The 21,511-nt window shown below is 35.7% G+C and overlaps 1 protein-coding gene across 8 annotated transcripts in view; it reads right to left on the reverse strand.

The window, feature by feature from the left end:
• Positions 1 to 282: 282 nt before the first annotated feature.
• The window catches only part of RSPO3 (R-spondin 3), an 86,496-nt gene continuing 65,267 nt past the window's right edge, over positions 283 to 21,511 (reverse strand). For 7 of the 8 annotated variants that reach the window (XM_015074250.3, XM_053222276.1, XM_053222274.1 and 4 more), the window contains 2 exons: positions 2,029 to 2,198; positions 283 to 638 (listed from right to left, as the gene is read on the reverse strand). In XM_015074250.3, coding sequence (XP_014929736.1) covers positions 603 to 638; positions 2,029 to 2,198 — 206 coding nt within the window. In that variant the 3' untranslated portion in view covers positions 283 to 602. Of the gene's footprint in view, positions 639 to 989; positions 2,199 to 21,511 lie in introns of those variants that run through there. The other variant, XM_015074251.3, reaches the window with a different exon arrangement.

Here is a 21,511-nt window from a genome sequence, read left to right on the forward strand (position 1 = left end):
ATATGATAAACATAGAAAGAGACACAAATAATTTGTCCTTAACTTAAGCTTGACTAGATAAGACTGAGGACAAAGATGATGTCTGAAACCATCCAAAAGTTCTAGAACATGGGAATATACTTCCATTTAATATGGTTTTGTGGGAACATTTTTATTTCTCCTTGGTGATATAAGTTGTAGTTGAGAATAAAATTGTTTTTGTACTTTGGGAATCGATCTAGTTGGTGGAAACACTTATCTCATGCAGACTAGAAAAGAAAACACCAGAATAAGAAACAGAAATGCATCATTCAAAAATTTTATATCTTGGAAGACAAAAAAAGAAACGAAAAACGAATTAAGGCAAGCAGTCTACATGAACAGTACAGTTGGTGGAAAAGGGGTGACCAGAGATAGGCAGCCAGAAGCCAGATTCATTGCCAATTCTTCAGGAAGCATGATCTTTAGAGGGCTAGGCAGTGTAGTGGGCAGAGCAATCATGCATCCTTCCATTACAACAGAAGGTTAAGGTGGGCCATGAGCTCCTGTACTGCTTGCTCAGAGATGCTTCCTCTTGCCCTGGGCTGGCTGTGTCCTCTGTGAAACACTGGTGAGGCCTTCAGCTAGGGTGACTTCAATCCCCAAAAGAGATCCACAGACTGAGAAAATATGGAGAAGAAAAGGCCAAATGTTCAAGATGCAGGAGGAACTGACATACAAGGAAAGATGCTAATTTCTAAACAATGAATGGGGAGCAGTGAAATAATTTTGGGAGGCCTATGCATCTATAGTAGAATTTTGTTGAGTAAGAGAGAAGTTGAATAAATATCTCCTAATATCCTATAAGTAAATCTCTATGTACTTACATAAAGGTGGATTCAAAAAACAAACATTGAGAAATGTAATATGTTCAAATTACATAGGATACAGAATCCTCTTTCCTAATTCACGAGTCTGTAAGAGTAACAGCTTTCCAATAAAAACAAACAATAAAACAAAATGAACAAAACTTTAAAAACTATCAACAAATATATTTATTGTGGTGGCTTTCCCCCCTACTAGATACACCTTGTTAGAAAGTAGTATCCCTTTTAGTTCCAGGTGGACCATTAAGCAGGTAATAGCATTGTTTTTCCCTCAGAAAACACATAACTTTGCAAACATGTTCTATTCTCCTTGCTCTAGCTTTTGTTTTCTATGAAATCAGAATTTTCTTCTAATAGGTATGATTTTGTTTGTGGAAGTTACAGGTACATGTTTACAGACTTATATAACCCGAGGGATAGCAGAGGCTGAACCACACACAGTGCTGACATAGATTGGAGACCTGTTCCCAGTAATCACAACACTTCACAGTCCTGTAAAGCACAGAAATCATCTCCAATGCTATGGTTTCTTCCACATTTTGCCTTTCTCCAATCCCATATGGTATTCTTAACTCTGGTGTACACTCTCATGTTTCTTACAGAAGGACAGGGTGAGGGCAATAGAACCAATCTTAACACGGTTGTTTCTGTGCTGAGAAATTCTATGATTCCAAATGCCAGGCCCTAGTATCTGAGCACTCTCTAGATCTCCTGGACAAAACAAGGCTGTTTCTCTTCCCTGATCTCTTATATTACTTTGAAGGGATACTGCATCTTTGAATTTGCAGAACTATCTTTCGCTTCTTAAAGCAATAGCTTGAACAATTATTTTTATAGGGAAAAGATGGTGCTTCTCCAGATGTCATCATTACGCTGTTACATCTTATAGCCTATTGATAGTTACGTACAAGATTTCTTGTCTCTCAGGAATGCACAGAAGCATGTAAGATAACCATTTGAAAACATCCCTTCTTTGAACTTTTGGCTCTTTGTTGTTAACTATGCTTGTATGAAGACTATAGCAACTATTTGGAATGTTGTTTAGATTGAGCAGTAACTGACACGTTGTCCATTTGTGGTCCTAATGGCTACAGCACCTGTCCTGGGCATCTGGTTGAGATAGCAGCATCATGAGTTTACAACAATCTCATGGGACCCTCTAATGTACAGTGCTGACTGATACCGATTTCTGTTGTTTGTCTTGGACCTTTCGCTTCTTCTGCTGCTGTTTGTCTTTGTTTTCTCGTTGTTCTGGAGTTTCTCTGCTGGGTTCCAGACCTTTGTTATCAGGTATTGCATCCTTACTTTCTTCTTTATTAAGTTTTTTTCTTTTCCTCTCCCTTTCTTTTTTTCCTAAAATGAAAGAATACACCTTTAAAAAATATACTCAACTATGCTCTCTTTGGTTATTCTAAGTTTTAAAAAATGAGTTAAACTTCTCTGTTGCAAATCGTACTCATAGATACTAAATATCTACTATTTAATTTTTTTTTGCTTTTATTACTTATTTTTGAGAGAGAGAGGGAGAGAGAGAGAGAGAGAGAGAGAGAGAGAGAGAGAGAGAGATGGAGTGTGAGGGGAGGAGGGACAGAGGGAGAGGGAGACACAGAATCCGATGCAAGCTCCAGGCTCTGAGCTGTCAGCACAGAGCCTGACACAGGCCCTGCACTCACAAACCGCGAGATCATGATTTGAGCCAAAGTCAGACGCTCAACTGACTGAGCCTCCCAGGCGACCCCAAATTACTATTTAAATTATTCAACTACTTTCGATTAAGTCTGTATTATATTTTAAGAAATGTAAACATGAAGCACAAAATATAAGGAAGCAATGCATATATGATAATTCTGAACCGTCTTAGAGGGTTCTATAGTTGGTAATATACATTATAGTTTTGAATATTTAATATAAAATTTTGAATACATTCCTGCCATATAAGAAAATTTTAATGTGTATTTTGCTATCTGGCTCCCATTTAAGGCACTATTTTGTATTTAAATTTTTCCAAGTAGTAGCTACATATTTGCAGTCTGCTGATATAACTGCATGCCATCTACTAAAAGAAAACTGGTTTGCATAACAAATACACAAATAACCAGGATAACTGTACCTTAGTTCAACACAAATGTTTATATGTTGAAATTAATTTCCTTTGCAATTACACGCAGGGGTGGTGGCAACTATAACTTGTCAATAACCCTATGGTATAAGCTACAAGGGCAGGAACACTGTGTCTCTATCAATCAAATGAGCAAATATTTATTGGATATACACTGGATTCAATGGAGGTCTCTGATCTTGAACTAGGTCTGAACTATAGATTTAGTTCATATTCACAGTATGGAGCATTTTAAAAAGTGGAACCAACATGATATTAAGGTTTTGATGTGGGAAGACATACTGCAAGGTAGACTGGAGCCAGGGTGGAAACTGTTTCATTCTGTTGGTATTGGAAACTTGCTGAGAGTTTTAGGGGAAGAGAGTAATCTGAGCAAAGTGCATGAGACTTGCACCAAATTGGATAGACTGTTTTTATTTATTTCTGGACAGCAAATTAACTAAATATTTTATAATCATGTAAACATTATATATATGTATACACACACATACATACATATATATTCTAAAGTGCAAAATAATTTCCGGGGAATGGTGTTAGTAACATCCATTGCTACATATATCCCAATGAGAAAGTACTGAATTAAATCAAAATCATAGGAAATGAAAATTAAGAACCTACTAACTCCTTGATGTGGGACAAATTCTGATAATGTATATCCCCACAGACTGAGACGTGTAACATTTGCAATTAGTATCTGTCTACAAAGGATCATTTTGGACAAAAGTATTTTGGAGACTTTATTTGCATGAGAGAACCAAAATATTTTCATGTCCTGAAATAGGCTGCAGATATTGAATTCAGTGGTTTGGCTTTCTTTTCCTTGAGCTCTGGTTACAGAATCCTAGGGAGCAATATTATTAATACTGCATATATATCCTTAGCCAACACAGTCTCCTTGGATTAATGATTTTAGGCCACAACTAGCTTTGTCTGAGATTATATTTGTAAAACCTTCCAACTGCTTTATGAAAACTTGCTTCATTGGGCTCGACATAGTGCACCTCCAAATTCTAAACTTTAAAGACAGTTAACAAAAATGAGAATTCAGACCACTGCAAGGCAGTCAAATTGTTTTGGATATGAACAAAAAATGTTAAGAGTTGAATATTATGGCTAGAGCTGAGCTAGTTCTACACTGATTCACCAATTCCATTGTTCTTTTCACTTAAAAGAATATTGCTGGATTGATAAAATTTTGGTGGAAGGAATCCAGGTTTGGTTTTGTTTTTTTCTCATTCTGGCTTTAATTATTAACACCTTTGAAGTGCTGACAGGAACTTGGTAACTAAACAGAGAAAACTGAAGAGTAAATTTACCTTCCTAAATATGTAGCCTAATGTAATTTTCATGAAACTGTACAAACTGAAAGAAAGAAATTCTGGTTTTCATGATATGTGCTTGGTTTTCAGAAGGACATGGCTGCAAAGGTTAGATTACATAATATTTCCATTTGAGGAGCATTTTGGAGGTGTTCAAGTTCAACTCTAAAAAAATGGTCAGTGAAAATCATTCCAGAATTCCATAAAAACTACTGACCCCAAACAAAATTTTTATGGAAATTATCCAAAAGTTCAGTGTTTGACATTGTTCTCTTGATGATGGTCCAATATCTTACAGCTGTGATCTTAACCATAATGTTCTGGATACATAAGAAATATATTGTTTCTTTCTTGGTTACAGATTGATTTGTATGTTTTTTAGCCACATGTGACAACATACTCAACTTACAGTGTATTTCTGCTTATTAGCAAACTGATATGATTATTTCTTAAGACAGGCAGACACATTTTTGGAAGTAGCTTGAAACTCAGTATTATAGTTTTATTATCCAAGGAATAACTATTTCGTCTGGGCGGTGAGTGTAAGGGGAGGCTCTAGGAAAGCAACAGGAAACTAGCACATTGTACATTGTTGTTGCCCAACAAAGGGTGATTGCACAATAGAAGAATGGGATTATTATTTTTTACGCGCCATGTGTTAGTGGTTGGAAACACTAACTACCCTTTTGCATAAATAATATATTTTCTTCTTGTCAAAGAAATAAAATAGAAATGCAGAAGAGTGGCTGCAGTCCATTAAAAATCACGTGCAATTGGGGAAATTTTGTAGGTTTTCATTAAAGGGGACTTTTTTTCTATTCTGCTGACTTTTTATTGATGGGATCAATAGTTACTTTTTTTTTTTTTGGATAATTTTGCAAACTAGGCATTCCAGTTATCACAATCTTACATATATGTTTGTGTTTTGTCATTCACTGCTTAGGCATGTATACACATGCACACAAGCAATGGGATTGGGTTGTAGAGGGCTCTTACGATTAAAAGAATGTTCATCATCCCTCGATGTTCCAGGTATGAGGGCAGTGTTAGATAGACACTGTCCAAGAGAAATTGCTATTAGCAATCGAGCACATTCTGAGCCTTTGCAGAGAAGCACTATGGTGCAAACATTTGTTTAACAAGGGTGTTTTTAAAGTCAGAAAAACACAGTGTTCAAATTCTAGGTCTGTCACCAACGAGTTGTGTGGCTTTTGACAATTTGTTGGTATCTCTCAGGATTAGCTCTCTGATATTTAACATACGGATAATCATTACTACCTACTAAATGTTGTAAAGATTACATGAGATACTTACAATGCACTTAGCATAGTGCTGGGCACACATCAATCATGGGTGAAATAATAGCTGATGTTATTAACTCATTACACAAACATGAATTAAGCCTCTACTCCATGCCAAAATGTGCACTAAAACCTGGGGACACTAATGAGATATGGAGACAGGCATAATAATTATAGTTACAAGCTAATGCTAAAATAGAGAGAAGCATGAACAAGATCCTACTGGGAGCACAGCAAGGAAAGCACTGAACTCTGCCAATGAAGATCGAAAGAAAACTCCCCAGACAGGGTGATGTTTCAGCTGAGACTTAAAGAATGAATGAGCATTTGCCAGGCCACGGAGGGAAAAAGGGCATGTCAGGCAGTGAACAATATTGTCAATGAAGGCATGCAAGGACATGATGAATCTGGGGAGCTGAAAAAAGTAGACTTCCTTGGTTTGATCAGAGTCTATATATAGGACATTACTCAGAGAAGCTGGAACGATATACTGGACTCAACTGCCATGTTGGGAGTTAGTCCTGAGGATCAGTGATACTGAAAACTGGAAAAGGGCAAGAATCAGAATCTGAGAGCAAGGCAGAGTTTGGATATTTCTGTGACTAGTTTACAAAAGGCCAATGGGATACTCTGACATGTGACATTATTTTTTTTATTTCAGGGACACTTTGAAAGTAATTAGAATCCATAGAGGGAGTATAGGCAGTGACAGGTATTTATTTTTGAGCCTTAACTTTCAAGAGTACCTAAAATCTCTGTGCAGACCATTCTAGACACATGTTATTTAATATTTCATTGCAAACCACTATCATGTAATTGAATACATGATTGATGTTTTTGTGATAGTGAAATTATTTCTTATTAATACAGAAATAATATAGTCATTTATCTAAGCACCTCCTAGGGCCTTCTGCAGACCAGGTTTCCAAGTATAGGTGACTTTGAAAAATACATATTCCTAGGCCCCACCCCTGGAGTTTATGATTCAGTAGCTCTTATGATGGGCCCAGGAACCTATAGTGAATAATAAGTTCACTCCTAGTTTATTCTGATGTGCAGCCATAATTAAGAACCATAGCTGTAGGGGCGCCTGGGTGGCTCAGTTGGTTAAATGTCCGACTTCGGCCCAGGTCATGATGTCGCAGTTCGTGAGTTTGAGCCCTGTGTCCAGCTCTGTGCTGACAGCTCAGAGCCCGGAGCTTACTTCATATTTTGTGTCTCCCTCTCTCTCTGCCCCTCCCCTGCTCATGGTCTGTCTCTCTCACTCTCAAAAATAAATAAAAACAAATTTTTAAAATTTGAAAAAAAAAAAAAAGAGAACCATAGCTGTAGACCAAGAGGAGATCCAATTTCCCTAAATGTATACTCTTAGAATTTATTTCACATCTCACGGTTTCTCATTTAATTTCTTATATATAAAGTATGTTTTTTTCACATACTGTAGCTGCTGATTTTTAAGGCAAGTTTTCTGGTTAGGTGTATCTGGAATAGACACCTAGATACAAAATGAAAATTAGTTGCAGACTGTCTTTTAAAAACCTGTTCAAATAGAAATATGAGCTAAAAGGAATAAACATGTAAAAAAGAATGGAAAGAAAAGGAAATGGGCCTGAATTATTTTTCCTAAATTTTGTATTACATATTTAAGTTCCAAGTGAAAAATGAAAACTGGAAAATGCTCAATTACCTTTTAAAATGTAATAGGGTTATAAATAAAAAAGTTGCTCTCCCCAGAATCACAGATGGGATTTATTTGTTGAGAATTAGTCAAATTGTGAATATTAATTCACAATTTTCTGAATGTTTAGAAATGTCTGTGCAGAAGTCTTTATGAAGGTGGCTTCTTGGTGAATTTCTTGCAAGACATCACTAAGGGGAGCCATTGAGCTTTATGGAGCTTCACTTCCAAGGCAAGCTGTTAAAAATTTTCTCAAAAAGCTAAAAATGTATCCCACACCCTAGACTGAGGATTAAATATCAATTATTATAACTAAAACCAATTAAGTAAATATCCCATTAAAATATAAAGTTTATTATTTCTAGGTCTTTTCTCATTATTGGGTGTGGAATGAAGTTCAATTGGAAATGCATGGTTTTATACCTTAAAAAAGCACGAATGATGTGAAAATGGGGTTAACCTGATGATTTATAAATCTAGAATTGACCTTACTTTTATGTATAGAGGAAGGAAATTCAAAATATTTTTCTTTTTAGTTAATATATCACTGGGGGAATTTTGAAGAGGAGGGGAAATTGCTGTAGTATTACTTCTTCGGCAATTATGATCTAGTAGGTAGATACATATTTAAAGGCTTTTGAATTGTGAGCTATACCAACACAGGACAGCCTGACCCAGTGGTAAAGAACAGGTTGAAAGTCAGACCTTCTCAGCTGTATTATTACCAAGTAGAATTAACTTGAGAAATACATTCAAACTTTTTATCTTTTGTTTTTTAAAAAATAAATTGGAATACTCATTTCCTTGCTATTATTTTAACCTAGGAGTTTATAACAAATATAGTGAAAATATAAAGGAATGGATAGCTTTTTGAAAATAGGCACTTAAATTATCCAAACTGAAGTTTAAAGCTACCTGAATTATTTACTCTCTAGTTTAATACCTGAATTAATTTCATTGCATTTCTACTTAACTTCCAAGATGCTTCTGATTAATTATTCACAGAAAAATAATTTAGCATAGCATTACAGACTCCACCAAATGCTGTTAATTTGGGAAATTACCTTGAACCATTTTTGCAAAGATAGCTCTGATCATTAAAACATATTAAGACTGAAATAGCATTTTCCCACCATTCGAAAAGGACTAATATATGAGATACAATCTATTTGTGTTGCATTCTTTTTGGGAATTCAGAAACAAGATTGCTCTGACTGTAACACACTGAGTATAAATTTTAGGAGGTGAAAGGGATAAACCTAAGTTTCTTAATGGCCTCATACTTCTGTTCCTACTCACTCCTGCACTTTACTCACCAGAACCCACTATGTTTCCTGACCCCATGTATTTGATACATTTACTAGAATGCACTTTCTACATCCCTTGCTCTAACTCAGACTTTGTGTTTAATTCTCTGCCCACATGTCACCCCTTCAGAGGGACCTTCCTCACTCCCTCACCTTTTCTTAGGCTAGGTTATTTGTATTTCTACCCTCTTTGCTCAGTAACTCCCAATTACTAGCCTGTTGCAATAACCATGGTGAAGATGACAGGGCAGTCTATTTCTAAAAATAGTAAGAGTAATGATAATTAAAGTTTAATGGACACTTACACATACCAGGCACACTTCTAAGTGAGAGCGTTGGGTCTAAAAACTCTACTATAACCTCCATCTAACACTGAGGACAATGAGGCTCTTAACCACAGTGCTCTTCTGCCCCCCATCACATCTTAACAGAGCACACTGTGGCACGGCATCCTTGTTTTAGTTCATATTTAAGCTACTGAGTAAAAAAAAGGAAAGGGTGTGGACTAAACACAACAGAGAGTTTGATAGAAATTATGGTTTAGAGTATACTTTCTTAATCTCTTGTAATTTGAATTCTGAGCAGCAAGTTGCTCATCAGATCCTAACAGCATTTTGAAAGAGATGTTTTATGTCAGCACCATCCAGTCACCACATTCTTGCCTCTCTTCCTTCTTTCTTACTGCTACAGTTTACTTATTTTTCAGTATTTCCATCACCTTCCCAGTTACAAAAATGTAGGATGTAGTACTGTGGGTTTTGGAAATTATTTACATATTATGCCATTTATATGTTACTTAGAAATTTTATTTTACCTCTAAACTACCACTGCTACATTTCTGAAATCCTAATAAAATTATCAGAGATTTTTATATTTTGTTACACTCAGTATCAAAAGGGAGAAAGAGAAACTCTAATGACTTAAGTTTAAAAATCCCAGTAAGGCATGAATGCAGTCCTAATATAAATCATTTTATTTATAGCAAACATCATAAATATCTAAAATCACAATTTTTTAGAACCTTTATTTTCATGATCTGCCTTAGTACAATAAACTTTCTTTTGTGAAATCGAATACTTTCCTTAGGAATTGATTATTTTCAGTTTGCCTTGACAGTTTTTCCCTCTGTTGTTTAAGTAATTTCATCACTCACTGAAGATTCAGGATCTGAAATTTTGAATTTTAGCTCTATGTGCTGACAGAAATTTCCACGGCCCTTTCACCAAAGGTAACTCCATTCCGTCTCATTCCTTCTGCTGACCAGAACCTTAGCCTGGACTCTTTGCACTCAAGAGGGACATTAGCTAGAGTTCAAAACAAACTGTTAAAGATACTGGATATTGCATACTATGCATACTAAAATGTCTTCCGGTTGTAAATCATCAGTGTTAAAAGAATAGTTAAAAGTGCAAAGGAGAAAGCACCCAAAGATTTTTTTTTTTTACTATTTGTAATATTTACAACCTACTCATCATGAAAGTAAAAGGTATCTTATATTTTAATTTTATAATATTAAAAAAACATAGTAGGGCATTACAATTTCTATAACTATTTCACTTACATAACTACTTTAAGTTTAGTATTCTTTTATATAAGCTTATTTCTCTTGAATCAACTACCTTTTGATTAAAATTCATTTGTAATTAGTGTTTGCAATGTTCTTTTTTGTTTGTTTGTTGTTTTCTTTCAATGCAAAATCTCTTTGAGATTCTACCCACCACATTCGGTTAGATTATAAAATTCTTGGAAACTAAATCACGCACATTAATTCATATGTTGAAAATTTCTTGATCTAAGCATGTTTGTATAATATGTTTTGAACTAGATCTTGGATCTTATGAAATTGTATCTATTGGATAAGCATGTAAACTTATTCTGATTTTCACTTATTATCAAAGGGTGTGCTGGTAAATTTCACCTATTAAATTCAGTCAAATTTAGTTCACTACTTTTACTGTAAAATTCATGGCCAGTTTGTGGAATGAATATTAACTGGTCTCTTAAGGAAAAAAATCACTCTTCATATAATATTTTGATGGTTTTATATACTGTTTATAAACTTATAATAGGGGGATTAATGTGTATATTGCTTTCTTTAGAAATTTAGATAATGGTATGGCTGGCTCCACTATTTAAAAAATGACTGAAGCCTGCCTAGTTGCACTGCTAAATGTCCTTTCTGAAATTTTCAGTTTAGACCAGTCTTCTCAAATATTAATGACTATTTCAAAAAAGTTGATGAGTTTATTTTTTTTACAATTCTCTCTTCATTGCCCATCTGAGGCTTATGTTGCCTGCTGCTATAGACCATCAGCTTATATGTCAAGGTACAAAATACGTCTGAGTCTAAGGAATTTTTATGTCAAATATTTCTTTCACATCATTCTTTAAAAAATCTATTGCAGCAATTTAAATATTTTTAAAAAACAGTAAAATAACCTCTTTGATCATTCCTATCATACACATATTGCCAGACTTAAAATATATAAATAGCATCATAAATAGGCTTTCTTATAAAATTATTATAAAACAGAATACATAATTGTCATTCAGACTACTTATCGAAGGATTCCCTTAAGAAGGCTGGAAACATTATTTCTTTAGTATTACAGTATAATTAACTCCTTTGAAGAACTTTTCACATTCTTTGTGATAAATCAGTTTGCTTAATTCTGTGTCAATTTAAATTTTAAATGTGTATTTAACATATCATTAATCAACAATTAAGTTGCAAGTACTGTCTAAAGTGTAGGTTGTGTTGAAAATCTGAGTCTTAAATATTTTTTTCCTGGTTAATTTTATTTTCTTGCTCTAAATCTTTCTGAGTTGACAGTCATGCTATTCCTGTCCTCAAAACACATGTTAAAGTAACAGAATAAAGAATCCTTAAATTTGTTGCCTTATGCAATTCATTTACCTTAGAAAACCAAAAACGTCAGTTGTATCAATATTTGATTCTGAGAGTTAATAACGTTTGATTTTTTTTTCTGTCCTTACATATTCCTCTCAGGAGGGAGCACAGTATAATACCGAGTTTTCATGCAGAGCTTAGAATAACACTGGTATTTGAATTTTCCCCAGTTTTCTTTAGTTAGGTATGTATATAGGCTCACAGCTCAGTCTTTCACACTTGAAATACATGTTCTGGAATTTGTTGAGGGTAAATATCCACCAAATTCCCCCCTCTCTCTCTGTCTCTCTCTTTTATTATTTTTTTAAAAAGAGAATCACTAAGCCAAGAGCACAGTCTTCATCTTTGATGAAATATAGCTTTCCAATTAACAGAAAAGTCCTTCATTTCAAAAGGCTGAACAAAATGCTACTTGAAAATTCATTCCAGCTGGTTAAGCTGAAGAACTGAAAGAATTCCAAGGAAAGAATATTCTCTTGGCATTTATCATTTGATTTTCATTTGGATACATTTCCATTTGTTCCAAGAACTTGTCTCAGAATTTTGTTCTTCTGAGACAGTGAAAGAAGTGTTGATAGCCATGTTAGACTATGCTGTACTTCCTGCCTAACCCAGATTGTCTACTTGGTTGTATTGACAGAAGGGGATGCCTCATACTTGCTGACACATTTGCAGTGATTGATTATATAAGAAACATTGATACTATTCTAATCTCTTTCATCATTTTATGCACTAGTTGATTCTGATGTCTAATTCTCATTGTACCACAGCCCATTCTTTCTTTTCTTTTTTGTTGTTCTATTGGGGAAAAAATGAAACTCTGATCTGGAATTACATCACAGAGGGAAAAACAACTACCAAATCTCCTATTTAGCACGTGTTACTTAATGATATTTTTAGTAGAGATATTATACACCTCTATAGCTATAATTTAATATTTTCAGCTATTTATTGATTAGCTATGTAAAGCTCACTTTTTTAATGCATCTCATTCTCAAATGTTTTCACCTTGCTTCAGTATTAGAAAAAAAAGTTTAATTACAGATGCTATCTCAAACTATTGATTTTTTTAAAGTAAGCTCCACATATGGAGCCCAACATGGGGCTTGAACCTATGATCCAGAGATCAAGACCTGAACTGAGGTCAAGAGTCAGATATGTAACCAACTGAGCCACCCAGGTACCCCTCCAACTATGGATTTCTTAACTAGTATGGAAAGCAGAAAAATCTCACTTAGCCTGTATTATATTAAAATTTATAAGAAATAAATTTCATTCATGAGGCAAATAAGATCATAAGTGGCATATTTCACTTATGGTAGATAATGCAAACTGTTTTAAGTACTTTTTATCCTACTCTGTTCGTGCATATATCTGTTCTTAATTGGAAATACTTTCCACATGCATTTCTATAACTAGCAAGATAGCTCCTTGTAATTACTTCATCAATAGTGGTTACGTACACTTGAGTGGAATGCAACTGATTTAATTTCTCTAAAATATTTTAGCAATTGAATGTTCACTAACCTAGAAATATGGACCCTATAATTAAACAAGATTAGTAAGATTTTATGACATCGCATTTTACAGCTTTCACTGTACTCCTTTTATCACTGCATTGATGGGTGTTAGGGTGGGAGAGGAGAGCTGGGGAGGTGGGCACATGTACAGCAAATGTGTGTCTATGTTTGTGTATAAATATAACTATATATGTACATATTTATTTGTCGGTTCCTTTCCACCATAAATGGAAAAGTTCTATTTTTTAGGTGGATTTGAAATATCAATTCAATTTTTTGAAATGTTTATTCATTTTTGAGAGAGATTGAGAGAGAGAGAGAGAGAGAGAGCAAGCAAGCAGGGGAGGGGCAGAAAGCAATGGAGACAGAGAATCCGAAGCAGAGTTCAGGCTTTGAGCTGTCAGCACAGAGCCGGCTGTGGGGCTCAAACTCACAATCCAAGAGATCATGACCTGAGCCAAAGCCAGACACTTTTAACCAATGGAGCCACCCAAGTGCTCCTAAAATATCAATTCAGAGACAGAAAGCTTGTTTTCGCATTTAATTTTTAACATGTCTAAAAGGAGATTCATCTTATTATAAGGGTTCTTCAGATGCTTGAACCTTTATTTATTTATTTATTTATTTATTTATTTATTTATTTATTTATTTAAATGTATATTTTTAAGAGGGAGAGACAGAGTCCAAGCTGGGGAGGGGCAGAGAGAGAGAGAGACAACAGAATCTGAAGCAAGCTCCAGACTCTGAGCTGTCAGCACTTCGGACACCTAACCGACTGAGCTACCCAGGTGCCCCAGCTGCTTGAACCTTTAAAATTAACAGACTCTGCTAGGCTATATGACTTTTAACTTTTTCTTACCAAACATATTTTCCATATGCCAAATTAACATTTGCATCCTCTTTTTTCTTCACAAACTCAACATGTTGTGAGAAAAAAGAATATGGTCCTCTAATAAGCATTTGATTAATGCAGAAGCAATTAAAGAACTACTTTCATTCTTTGGAAACTCAATCTTCTATATGTGGACTTTCTCTCCCAACATTGATATTATCCCTATGCCCTATTCCTTTGCTGCCAACTGGTTCATTTCCTTCCATTGTTTTGATTGGGTACCTAAGTGTATAACAATATACTATCTGCTGAATTTTTATCTATATTTCTGGGTGCTTTTGTAATAAGTCAAGGTGATACTGAATGATACTTCTACGTTTTGTAATATTAGGAAGAACGTAGTAATAATCGCAAAAATGATGAACTTTTCTTTATAGAAACTCAACTTTAATTTTGATTCCCTATAAAAATATTTCAAAAGAAACACAATTCTCAGAACAGGTTATTTTGTTGGTGGGTAGGTAATACTGGGGCTTCTAGCAGTAGTTTTCTGATTCATTTGCACAAGTTTGTACACAGAGAACCTTGAGGTCTATGAGGGCCACATACCAGGTACACAGGTAAAGCACTGGTACCGTTGCTCCAGATTGGGGTAGGTTTGCTTTTTTTTTTTTTTTTTTTTGTCAAGAGCCTGTATGTAGTAGATACTCAATAAATATTTGTTGAAAAACTTAAATGAAAGATAAATAATACTCTCTTTTCTTGATTTCATGCCTATCATTTTATTTGGGGGAAGGACAGATATAGAGAGATGCTTTGATGTTATTCTTACATATGCAAGCATGCCATGATTACCCAGTATTTCAAACAACTTGTCTTAATGAGTGCTATTTATTATTATTATTATTATTTTTAATGTTTATTTATTTTTGAGAGAGACACACACACAGTGCCAGTGGAGGAGGGGCAGAGAGAGAGGGAGACACAGAATCCAAAGCAGGCTCCAGGCTGATCTGTCAGCACAGAGCCCGATGCAGGGCTCGAACTCACAAACTGTGAGATCATGACCTGAGCTGAAGTCGGACACTTAACTGACTGATCCACCCAGGCACCCCGAGTGCTATTTATTATTATGGAGTCCTCAGCCAGTAAGCCACATGTGTTCCAATATGGGCTTCAAGTGACAACATCCCGCTCCAGAAAGCTACATCATGGTTGCAGGGAAATAATTTGACTTATTATGCTCTAGAAGATCATCTTTGGGGCCAAACCAATGACAAATAACTAATGTATCCCTAAGGCTGCTTCAAGAAGAGAAGTTAGAAGTCCAGGTTGCAACGGAGAGGTATCCTACTGTCTTCTATATTGAGAAGGAATTTAAATTCTAGAACAGTTTCAGGGATTTGAAGGCTCTGAAGTTTCACTGAGGTGGGGAATGTGGACCCAGGCCCAAACTGGGAATCAGTGGCCTCACAAAAAGTTTCTGAGAGTGGAGAATGAGCAGTAGTGAGGGAGAGGGTGGGAAAGGGGAAATGGAGGAAGAGAGGAAGGGACTTGGATGATTGTGAAAAGTTGAAAGATGGCAAAATAACCTTTTCTTCCTTAAATTGTCTTCTGTAGCAGGCATGAATGATGCTTTATTTGGTGGAGTTGGGAATATAGTCTTCTTTTAAAGTGAAATATGATTCTGGCACGTCTTGGCCCAGTCTTGGAGCTTTTGAAGTGGTACTACACAGTCTCAGAAGTCTGATTTTCCTCTTGATTTTGAATGACCATGGCTTTTGTTGTGATCTATTAAATTTTGCTTGTAGAGGAATTCCGCCCAAATAAAGGGCCGTTGGGTAGTATGATGAAACTTCCAATTTAAGAGGGTGTAGCAAGGGCAGCAAATGGTATGTGTAATGCAATTAATGGGGAGAGAAAGTCCTAGGAAAGACTTAAACAAATGAGCTAAAAATTAAAGGAACTGTGACAATTCCTGAAGGAATGAACTCTGTTTTACTCAATCTCCCTGAAAACGAACATTCATTTGAATATTTAAGAATCAAATAAGGTGATCTTTGAAATAAAAAGGCCAGCTGAAATAGAAAAAGGTTTTAAAGGGATAAATGCTTTTTGATAACCCATGGTTTTGGTTTTTATTTTCTGAGCAAAGTGAACAATCTTCCTCTGTACCAGAAGACCATGTTGAGGTAGAAAAGGGAACGTGTGGTCAGTGATTGTCTATAAGCCTTTCCCTTATCTTCAGGGCATTTTTAGGGAAAGGGGTGATAGTAAGAGGTGATTAAAAATACCTAGGAGTAAAAATACTTACGGCAGATGTAACACTGGCAGATTTGTCTTTCTGCTGTGCTGGGGGTTAGGGAGGTGGTAGATGAGAGGGAAAATCTTCTCCATTACACCTGGGTCACCCTTAATCAAATGCATTTGGGAGCCCTGCAAACTCTGTTGGTACTTTTTAGTTGCAGCAACCTTGAGGAGTTACACAGAATGTTTACTGGACAGCCTTTCTTGAGTATGAACACATCTGGGTATGGGTGTGTGAATCTGTCTAAACAGACAATGATATCTGTGATTTCTAAAAATCATCAAATATTACAGGGGCACCTGGGTGGCTCAGCAGTTAAGCATCTGACTCTGGCTCAGGTCGTGATCTCATGGTTTGTGGGTTCAAGCCCTGTGTCGCGCTCTGTGATGCCATCTTAGAGCCTGGAGCCTGGAGCCTGCTTCGGATTCTGTGCCTCCCTCTCTCTCTGCCCCCCACCCCCACCCCCCGACCCTGCTCATGCTCTCTCTGTCTCAAAAATAAATGGACATTAAAAAAATTTAAAAATCATCAAGTATTTCAGAGAACACTCAGATCATAGATGATTTGATGATTTTCACTATCGCTTACAACACATTGTAAACAGTTGTATTCATTATGTAGGTATATTTGACATTTTTGATTCCTACATGGATTAATATATGAACATATTTTACTGGACTTGTTAAGTGTTTTGAAAATCACTCCTTGTGATTTTTTTATACATCTTTCAAGATACATTTCAAAGGCTGCTTTCTTCATGAAGTCTTCCCTAACAATTCTCCAGCAGGGAATCAGGGAATCAGGGAAGCAGTAAAGTATAGCTTCTGTGACCTTGACTTTAGGTCTTAGATCTGAGTCTGATTCTCTGTCAAACCATTTACCCATTGTCCATTCCTAATGTTACAGAAATTCTCAAGACCATATTAAAACAAAACAAAACAAAAACCATGTGCTTAAAAATATGTGTGGCATTAAATCAAATATCAAAAATCAGGGGCGCCTGGTGGCTCAGTGGGTTGAGCATCCAACTCTTAATTTCAGCTCAGGTCATGATCCCAGGGTTGTGAGGTGGAGCTGCAATGGGCTCTGGGCTGAGCGAGGAGTCTGCTGAGATGCTCTGTCTCTCTCCCTCTGGCCCTCTCCCCTGCTTGTGCTCTCTCTCTCTCAAATTATAAAAAAAAAATAAATTAAAAAAAAACCTCTGAGATGGTTATCAGAAAGTGTGCATTTTAGACTTGGCTATATTACTTAGCTATGTGACCTTAAATGAAGTACTTTCTGTGCTTCAGCTGCCTCATTTATAAATTAAAATGGATTGTTCCTGTTATTCCCACTTTTTGGGGCAGGTGTGAGGAACAAATGATATATATATATAGGTACTTAGAAAATGGAAAGAATTATGAAATTATAACCCTTTAAATAATGATGATGATGGTAACAATGATTTCTGTAAAAATGTAAAATAGTTGAGTGAATCAAGTCACCTTTGAAAATAAAACAGCCTTAATCTGAGTAGGATAAAACCTCAGGGGAACTTCATTCTCTTAAGACTTTTGGTGGAAGTCCATAACACACTCAAGTCCATCTGCTTTAGTAAAATTGTGAAAAATTTACCTCTCACATATCCCTCATATGTGTTATTCTCTCTTCATTCTCATTTAGTTCAAGCTTCTTAATATCTCTGGAATGTATTTTTGCAAAACTAGGGATATTGCTTTTTTTTTTTTTTTGCTTCTAGATGTTTTCCACCTTGTTGACACGTTATTTTCTTCTAAGAAAGCACAGGGTGCTGGTCTCTTGTTCCTGTTAGTGTCTTGTTTTTAAATCTCTCTAGTGCCTGTACTCCCAAATTTTATAGAGCATTATTTCTTTCCCTAGTGTGCTTCTCCGCTAGCCACACTATGTATCTCATGATTGGTTGGTCATTGTATGCTCTTGTTTTTATGCCTTAGATGCTGCTCCTCAAAGGAAAGCTTCTTGAGCTGGAAAAATTCTAATTGTTCTATAAGAGCCAATAACAATTTACCCGCTTTGTTTCTAGAGCATCATACCCATCCATCTATTTTGCCATTTGTTTACAATCGACTCTCCCATTAAATTATGAACTCTCAAATGAGTCTCATACATATTTGTATATCTTGCTTATCATTTTCACTTCTAGCATCTAGCACGGGTCCTGGAGTATAGTAGTAACTTAATACATAAAAGCAAATGAAAGGAGGAGTAGATAGTATGTTCAGAGCTAGAATCATGCAAAGCGAGATGAATGGCGACACCACAAGGTTTAAACTAAACAGTTCAATGACAATTCAACGCAGAAACACAAATTTTCTAGGAGGACAAGGTATTTTATCAGACTTACTTTTCCTTTGTCACAATTATATGCTTTGTCAGTTTCTTTATGCTATTTTCAGTAAAGAAATCTTCTCTTTCTGGGGATGATGTGATCCAATAAATAAAATTGTCCTATAAATTACCCCATCTGGGAGCAGTGAAGATACAAGACTAACGTCTACACCGACTATTAAAACATAAGTACTTTAAGTTCCTTTCTGGAGACTTTGATCCAGGAATTAGAGAAGTTGAATTTATTGATAACAGATACAAAATGATAAATTAATCAAAGACAGCCAAGTGTCAAAAAGAAACGCATACTATTTTTTTTAAAAGTTCCTACCTCTTTTCTTTATCCACCACTGTGTGAATCAAAAATGTACTTTTCCTAAAAATTATCTGATAAATTCTAAGCCAAATTGGGAAACAAGATGGGTCCTCACCATTTTATTTTTTTACATATACGGTGAATACATTTTCAGTGTCAATATGTGAACAAGAGTTCCTATTAAGCAGAAATTCATCTGGACTATATCATCTGCAAGATCAGCTTTAACAGAAATGAAAGAATGTGAAAACAGGGAGATTCTTTAAGAATGAAATTATGCCTTCCTCCGTGCGCCCACACCAATGTGGTTACAGAACTTTGGGGAATTTATTCCAATGTTTTCTGCACTCTTGGTGTTCATTGCTTCAGTTCTTCCTATTAGAACCTCCTGAGGTCAGAAAGTTTTGCCCTTTTCAGAGACTTTTTTTTTAGCCGGTGAAGGCTTCTGAGATTACCAGAAATCAAAATGGGATGCTGCACTATGTCAGAACTGCATGTTTAGTCTGCCTTCCTAGAAAATAATCAAGAAAAGTTATATGTGAAAAGACACAGATGCTCCTTTCTCAGCAATATTTTCATACTTTTGAACTATAATATGAAAAAATCTAGTTGAAATCTAGAACAATATGTATTTTGTTTATCCACATATTTTATTGATTTCATTTAAAAAGTTCACAAAATATAAACATCCTTTAGAAGTGCCTAAAATTATACATGTAATGTAATATAATATTATATTATATATGATATGTAATAGAAGGCAATAAATGTCATGTTATGTGGATGTTGACTCTTAGCCCAGCCTGTTTTTCCTTGAAAATTCATAGGCAACTGATATTCTACTATTTATTTTGACTTATAACTTAACATATTTATAGCATGAATGTTTTTATTTATTATTCTTCCAATCATTTCAGGGAACTCTTTGAAGGGATACCCCAAACTAAGTTGCTCTCAATATAATCATATTACTTATCTTTTATTTTTTGACTATGTGCAAAAATAGGGTTCAAATTAAAACAGCTTTAAGACATAACATTGTGTTATGAGTTTAGTAATTAAGAAGCCTGTGTGTATACCTCAGAGATTCTCAAGGAGTTGTCTGTAACATTTATAGTTGTTGTTTGGCCCAAATTCTACAAAATGTCTCCACTTGTCAACTATAACATATAACCTATTGCTTAAACATCTATACAGTGAAATAGAATTAGTTAACATTTTGATATTTGGATCTAAGGTAACTATAAAGGTTCTCTTGTAGGGTGGGCAGTCCTAGAAGAGCAGCTAATTAAATACTTATTAATATTAACCGAGTACCAGCTTCATGTCACACTTCATTGCTAGTTCAGAAATGAGCCAAAGAAGGACTGTATCCCACAGATTATAATTTTGTTTTAAACCGAAGTCTTCACCCTCCCACTGGCTTATTGGTTTTTTTTTCTTTTTTTAAAATATGTTTTATTGTCAAGTTAGTTAACATACAGTATCTACAGTGTGCTCTTGGTTTCGAGGATAGATCTCCGTGATTCATTGCTTACATACAACACCCAGTACTCATCCCAACAAGTGCCCTCCTCAGTGTTCAGCACCCATTTTCCCCTCCTCCCCCACCATCAACCTCAGTTTGTTCTCTGTATTTAAAAGTCTCTTATGGGTTTGCCTCCCTCTCTGTTTGAAACTACTTTCTCCCCTTCCCTTCCCCCATGGTCTTCCGTTAAGTTTCTCAAGTTCCACATATGAGTGAGAAAGACACAGAGAGTGAGCAGGGGAGGGGCAGAGAGAGAGAGAGAGAGACACAGAATCTCAAGCAGGCTCCAGACTCTCATATATTAGCACAGAGTGTGAAGTGGGGCTTGAACTCACAAACTGCGAGATCATGACCTGAGCCAAAGTCAGACGCTTAACCGACTGAGCCACCCAGGTGCCCCTGTATCCCACAGATTGTGAGACTGATACTAGGGTAATAAAATTTATTATCCTCTTTTATTGTTCAAACACACAAACAACAACAAAACCCCAATAACAAAACACAAAAGACCACTGTTTGTTTGGCTCTGACTCCCTTCCCTGGACGGCCATTAAATAATTGGCTTTTGAGGAAAAAACATGTTTGTAAAGGTTTGGCTTCCTGTGAATCCTTTCTCCATTTGTTTTTCATCGCTTGCATTCAAATTACAAAAAGCGAGAAGGAAGATGCAAATATTTTCAATGTACAATTTTAGAACTTTGCAGTTTTTATTTTATCATTTTAGTTTTTGATCCAGTTCTCATTATTCATTCCTATAGTTTGTTATGTATTATATTCACACCTAATCAATAATTCTAATGGAATACAGAATTAAGTTATTGTGACAAGCACCTACTACTGTCATGGAACATTGGGTGTCAACCTCAGATCAATTCTAGATTACATCTGTATCTATATCCTCTTTGTGACAGGGCATTCCTCCCTGCTGTCTTGGGACAAGCCTGCAGCTCCTGCCTGCTGTACGGCCAGCTGGGTTTACGGAGGCCGCAGAACATCGTGGTTGACAGCTACCAGATGAATGCGCCCCTTCTGTACAGCTGAGATATGGAATTGTCATTGGTGCGCATTTAGTACAATTTGGTAGCTGGAAGGCTGAGAATTTGCATTTGTGATATTTAAGAAGATTTTAGTGTCATTGGCTTAGTCCCAAGAATTGGGTAACATGTTATAGTTTTGAT

The sequence above is a fragment of the Acinonyx jubatus genome, chromosome B2 (genome assembly GCF_027475565.1).
Source record: "Acinonyx jubatus isolate Ajub_Pintada_27869175 chromosome B2, VMU_Ajub_asm_v1.0, whole genome shotgun sequence".
NCBI lineage: Eukaryota > Metazoa > Chordata > Mammalia > Carnivora > Felidae > Acinonyx > Acinonyx jubatus.